Source organism: Xiphophorus maculatus, chromosome 15 (genome assembly GCF_002775205.1).
Source record: "Xiphophorus maculatus strain JP 163 A chromosome 15, X_maculatus-5.0-male, whole genome shotgun sequence".
NCBI classification, from domain to species: domain Eukaryota; kingdom Metazoa; phylum Chordata; class Actinopteri; order Cyprinodontiformes; family Poeciliidae; genus Xiphophorus; species Xiphophorus maculatus.
In genome coordinates, this window is record NC_036457.1 from 5,023,889 (window position 1) to 5,029,894 (window position 6,006).

General features: G+C 46.5%; 1 protein-coding gene across 1 annotated transcript; it reads right to left on the minus strand.

Moving 5' to 3' along the window:
• Positions 1-7: 7 nt before the first annotated feature.
• crnkl1 (crooked neck pre-mRNA splicing factor 1) lies at positions 8-5,944 on the minus strand. The gene is made up of 14 exons (XM_005816110.2): positions 5,751-5,944; positions 4,467-4,619; positions 4,274-4,365; positions 3,953-4,111; positions 3,335-3,501; positions 2,868-3,046; positions 2,623-2,793; positions 2,354-2,545; positions 2,225-2,284; positions 2,069-2,149; positions 1,754-1,993; positions 1,306-1,407; positions 976-1,224; positions 8-378 (listed from the first exon to the last, which is right to left on the minus strand). Exons 1-14 carry the CDS (start codon positions 5,796-5,798, stop codon positions 28-30), a joined length of 2,244 nt encoding a protein of 747 aa, XP_005816167.1. The 5' UTR covers positions 5,799-5,944; the 3' UTR covers positions 8-27.
• Between the last annotated feature and the right edge of the window lie 62 nt (positions 5,945-6,006).

Here is a 6,006-nt window from a genome sequence, read left to right on the forward strand (position 1 = left end):
TCTGAGTCGTGTCTGATACAGAAACATCTACTCTTTGTCTTCCTCACTGCCCCGTTTCTTCCCTCCATCCTCTTCCTCACTCTCGCTGCTGCTGCTGTCGTCTCGGTCGTCGTACGTTTTCTCCATCTGGGCCTCGCCCTCCGGCGGTTTGTCAGGAGCTGCTGCCGGGTCCTCAGAGCGCTCTTCCTCCTGCTCTTCCTCCTCTGGAGGGTTTGCAGGACGCTCCTCCTCCTCTTCTTCCTCCTCCTCCTCCTCTTCGTCGTCCTTGGCCTGCTGCCTCTTCCACATCTTGGCCATGGCGAGCAGCTTGAGGTTGGGCTGGTTGGCGGCGTCCTCAGGGAAGATGTAGTCGTAGTATTCCTCCCAGCCGGCGTCCGACTGCAGAAAGAGCAACATTAATAACCACAGAAGAAGAAGCTGCTTTTCAGTAAAAACACGATTCCTCTGCATCACTCAAGGAACAATCAGATCTTCACATTCATAGGAAACAGTTCAGGTTTTAAGGCTGATATTTCTACAATCAACAGAATGAAAAATAGTTTTAATTACAAGAATAAGGTCAGTCAAATTATGTGGGAATAAAGTCAGAAAATAATACAAAAATAAAAAAACAAGAAGTCGAAATAAAATGAGAATGACATAAAAGAAGAATAAAGTAATAATCTGATGTCTTATCGCTGCGTTAAATCGAGGAACGTTGAGCTTTTAGTGAATTTCAACTTTGAGAAATAAGGAAATATTTTCAGGTAAGTTTTCTTCTCATTAAAACAGCTTGTAATTTTGTGACTTTCTGGTAATACTGAGTCTTTATTCTGCTAATATGATTTATTTCTTATAATATGACTTTGTTCCTGTAATTAATTATTCTTTAAACTGAGAAAAGTGATAAGGGACGGATAAAGTTCCTGCAGCTCTCCTAACGCTCCAGAACAAAGCGGCCCATTTCCCAGCATTCCCGGTCTCTGCCGTTCTTACCCCGTCCTCGGCTGTCAGCTTCCTCCTCTTCTTCACCTTCTCCGGCAGCAGCTTCCGGACTCGCTCCCTGGTGCCGTCGGAGCCAAACTCCCTCTCAAAGTCCCTCCAGGACTCGAGCAGCATCAGTCGCTCTTCCTTCTCCTCGCAGCTCCTCATGCTCTTGTTGGCGTCTTCGTAGGTCTGGCGGCTGCGCTGCAGCCGGTCGGGTTCGTCCACCGACAGCTCGAACTTGGCGTAACTGATCCAGACCTGCGCAGCGCGAGGAAGTCAGTCGCTTTTCGACCTTCGTGTGGCTTTCATCAGAGCGACAGAGCGGCGGCCCGTACTCACCTTGACGTGCTGCGTGCGCTGCAGCAGCCTCTTGTAGAGGCTCCTCGTGTTCTCAAACTGCTCCTGCTCGATCTCAAAGTCGATGTAGGATTTCCAGAGAACCTGGAAGGACAGCAGGACATAGAGACAAACCCGATGAACCGTCCCCAGTGGCAGGAAGACTCACAGCAGAACCATATATAAGAAGAAAAATACACAACCCACAGAAGTCTCTCTCTCTCTGTTCTTTCCATTTTTATTAGCATTTCTACTGCGATTCTCTTTAATCAGCCAAATATAAAGACATGAGGAGTTGGACTCCTGTGTGTTGATGATATTTCTGGTCAAAATGTTTCTCTCTCCTCCTCATGACTGAAATAAAATAATAATTTGTCTCCAGCATTCCAAGCTGCAGATAAGAGAGTAGAACATGGACCGGGCTGATCAGAACCAGAACTAGGATCCAAACCTCAGGCATGTCCAGTCTGGGCTGGCTGATGGCGAGCTCAAAGATGGCGCGGGCTCGCTCCACGTCACCCAGGATGGTCTCCAGCTCGGCGAACTTGATCCAGGTGGTGCAGTTCTCTGGGCTGAACTCCAGGTACTTCTCATACAGCTTCCTGCAGCGGTCGAACTCTCGCAGTTGCAGCTCCAGCTCGATGTAGCCCTTCAGCAGCTTGTTCTTGGGACATTTCCCGATGGCCGTGCCCTGGCAGCACAGAACGGGTCAGAACCAGCAGCACCGACCGGCAGGAGGTCAGACCTGCTCAGCTCAGGCTCTCACCATGATCTTTCTGGCTCCTGGCAGGTTCTTCTGTCGGATCTCAAACTGGGCAAAGAGCAGCCAAATCTTTGCGAAGGTGAACTGAAACAGAACCAGAACCAGAACCGTCAGAAGCAGAGAGTGGCAGCAGAGCGACGGCTCCAGGTGTTCACTTACCTTTTTATGAGGGATGAGCTCCAGACACGCCTGGTAGACCTGCCTCGTCCTCTCAGGGTCCTGCCAAACATCAACAGCTTAGGCCCGGTTCTGCTGGTTCTGGCTGCTCTGAGCTGTTGGAAAACCCACCTTGGTCTCCAGCTCCTCGTACAGGGCGTAGTTGATCCACAGGTAGACGTAGCGCCTCCAGTGTCTCTTCTCCTGGATGGGCGGCACGTTGGCGATGGCTCTCTCGTAGATCTCTCTCACCGTGTCGGCGTCCGTGTCGCTCTCCACCAGGCGCAGGTAGTCGAACCAGGCGTCGTAGTTGTGTGGGTTTGCCTGCGTTTAACCACAGAAGAAGAGTGCGTCAGTCTGGATCAGCCGGTCGCCCTGACCTCCAGCGGCTCCTCGCCCACCTTGACCTCCTCTTCGTACTGGAACCTTCTCTTGCTGACGATGACGTCCTCGATTCCTCTGCGGTCTCCGAACTTCTTCTCAAACATGGTGTAGTTCTTGAAGAGCTCCTGCGCCTGATGCTTGGGGATCCTGTCCAGGGCGTACTTGTAGATGACTCGGACCCGCTCAAACTGTTGACCACACAGAGTCAGAAAAACACTGGAGCAGTAACCGGGTCAAAGGTCACGGCTCTGTCAGAACTTGCCTCCTTCTGGGTCTCCTCGAACCTGGCGAAGGCCACAAACAGATTCTCGTCCACGTATTCCTCCCCGAAGAACTCCACGGCTCGCTCGTACACCTTCCTGCTGTGCGCCACGTAGCCATGCCTCTCCTCGAAGCGAGCGTACTTGATCCAGTTCTTCACCTCGGGGTGGACCATGACGAGTTCACAGGAGTCAAGGAAACAACGGCTGGCGACCTGAAAGCGCTCCGGATTGGTTTCTGAATCACTTCCATTTGTTTACCTAAAGAATCTGATGTGAAAATGATCATGCAGTATTGATACATTAATATTCAACCAAATCAGGATGAAAAACCCTGGAAATCGCCCTGAACATAAACTTTGAGCAGCTCCTACAACAATCTGGGGTAAAAGCTGAAAACGGGCCTCCAGATTGTCCCTAAATGTTCCTGGGATGATTTAAAACACCATCAAACCAAACATCAGGATATATCGCTCATAGATGCTCCGGGCTTTGTCCACTTCCTTATAGCGCAGCTCAAAGTTGATGTAGGAGTGCCAGGCCTGTTCCTCCGGCTCCCACTCCATCCAGCGCTCGAACACCTGCCTGCAGCCGGCCACGTTGCCCAGCATCTCCTCCATGTAGGTGTATTTGTACCTGCAGGAGCAGCAGAGGCTCAGCGTCACGTTACTGTGAGAAACACTGACAGCTAAATCGTCTAAAACAATTATCAACAAAAACAACTTCTACAAAACAATATTTACACATGCAATAGTTTAAAACTGTAATAAAAGACACGTCTATCTAGATGTGAAATCAATTAAACTGAATTCATCATATGAAATAATTTCAGTATTTGTGGAAACGTGTCAGATACTCTAACATGATTGGCTGACCTGCACAGCAGTCTAACCAATCAGCCCATTTCAAATCAGGCGGACATATGAACTATTGATCATTTGAATTCATTTTATTTTTTATAATAAAAATAAATCTAGAATTATATTTTAATAATAAACAAAAGTGGAGCAGCTTTAGAAAGCAGAAAGGGTCCAAACAGCTCACTGGTCCAATATGGACGCCCGTGAACTGGGAGTCCTGGTCCTACCAGAACTGGTTGACCCGGGGCAGGATGGTGATGGCTCTGTCCCAGATGTTGCGGGCGTGGTTCACCTGGCGGCTCTTCATCTCCATCTCTGCGTACTTCAGCCACAGAGTGATGTTTCTGTGATCGACGTCCAGCGCTCGCTCGTAGATGGACCGAGCTCTGAAAGCAAACGGCAACTTGAATGCATCGTTTAGAAACTCACTCCACAGTTCAGACTGGAGGAAATGAGGTCAAGCTTCTCCTTATAAACTTTAATGTGGAAAAAATGAAGCAAATGAAAGCAGGGGTCAGAGGTCAGTAAGCCAGCCGTCAGGTAAATACCTCTGGATCTCCTTCAGGCTTTCCTCCCATTGTGCGTATTTAATCCAGTTACTGATGACGGTCCGGTTCTTTCTGATGTTGTCTTCAAAGCCCTTTCAGAGGAAGTTTGACAGAATCAGAACATGGTTTCCTTCAGCAGAAACAAGTCTAAACCATTTCATAGCATCAAAGTGTGTCTGGTGAGTGAGCTGACCTTCCTCTTCTTCAGCTTGTAGTCATTGAGCTCCTCTTTATCAGTGATCTTCTGTTTGGGCGGAGGAGGCAGAAGCTCGAGCTCCCTCTCTTTGGCCTCTCTGAGCAGCTGCTCAGCAGTGATCTGAACCTCTGCAGGAGCTTTATTCTTCACCTGAAACAACACAAACACCTGAGCCCCAAATGTCTCTGTCTCTACTTCAGAAAAACACAAAGTAGTGGTTGTGGGTGCAAATGCACTTCTCTTAGTCTCAGAGTTTGATTTAAAACAAAGCAAATAAGGTGGAATAATCTGTAGCATTTAAGAACAATAAACATACTGAAATTAACAAATTTTAGACAAATCAGTCCTGCACTGAACTGTTCATAAAAGTTCTTTAAAACAAAGTTCTTTAAAACATATATAAAATCATATACTTCAGTTTTATTCCACTTTTAAAGGTGTTTGGGGGAAAAAGAGATTCCCCCAAAGAGAGTTTTGCTCAGATGGGTCAGATGGGGCTCAGTGAGAGTTTTGCTCACTCTCAACTAAAGTGAACAAAAACTGACTTAAAGAATCATGAAAAATAACCCAGCTCACCGTTTGATCTGTCTTTTTTAAGCACACCTTTATCTAATGATGCTAATGACGTTTTAAAAAACCACAGAACTTTCATAACTATGCAGAATAACTCCGGTTTTTTTCTGGTCAAATTACTGATGTTTTGGTGCTTTACCCCATCGAAGGTGGTCCCGATGCCAAAAAATGTAGAATTTAAAATTATTGCAACTAAGTATTCTATAAAATATCTAAACAGACATAGATGAATTGACTCTCTTTGCTTATTTAAAGCTGCTGGAAACAAGAAGCATCCCAGAACAATAAAATTCAGATTTGTCCCGATAACTAAAACTGCAAACATTTTCAAAATAAAGGGGAAATAAAACTGGTCTTTTGTGTTTTAATGAATTTGATGAAAGTGTAAAATGCACTGATCTGTGTTTGATAGACTTTAGTACGTTAGATATGTATCTAATATAAACTACGTCAAAAACAAAACAAAAAACAGTAGAAAAACTCTTTAGTCCAGCCGGAAGCTAACATTAGCATTGTTGAAACAAACTAATAGAAGAAGAAAAAAAATTATTTGAGCCTGAATAACCCCACAAAGCTTAAATAGTATATAAATGAGTAAAATCAATCAGAGTTTATAGATATAAAATCTACCTATTATTAAATCTGCCCCCTTCTTTAGCGGCTGTTAGCATTAGCCGCTAGGTGCTAATCTTCCTCGGGGTTTCTTACCTTCGCCACCTTCGGTATGCGCTGCTTTCCCGCCGCTGTGGACGCCATGTTGCCGGTGACTCCAACTGATACCGCAGCTGGCAAACTATTAAAGAAAATAACACCACCCAACACCACCTGCAGCAGCTTCCAGGAGACACACTCTGAAACGTTTTTCTATCACCAGCAGGTGGCCGCCATGACAGCACCCACAATGCCGCGCGGCTCCAAAGTGCCGCGAGAGCGTTCGCTGTAGGCGGCGTGCTGTTGCTATAGC

Bases quoted from the DNA above. Each gene is read 5' to 3' on its own strand.
- crnkl1 (XM_005816110.2), bottom strand. From the start codon at position 5,798: ATGGCGTCCACAGCGGCGGGAAAGCAGCGCATACCGAAGGTGGCGAAG. The intron at 1,994-2,068 runs GTGAGAGCCTGA...CTGTGCTGCCAG, and splicing joins CAGGAGCCAGAAAGATCATG to GGCACGGCCATCGGGAAATG. The intron at 1,408-1,753 runs GTTTGGATCCTA...CTGTCCTTCCAG, and splicing joins CCAGACTGGACATGCCTGAG to GTTCTCTGGAAATCCTACAT.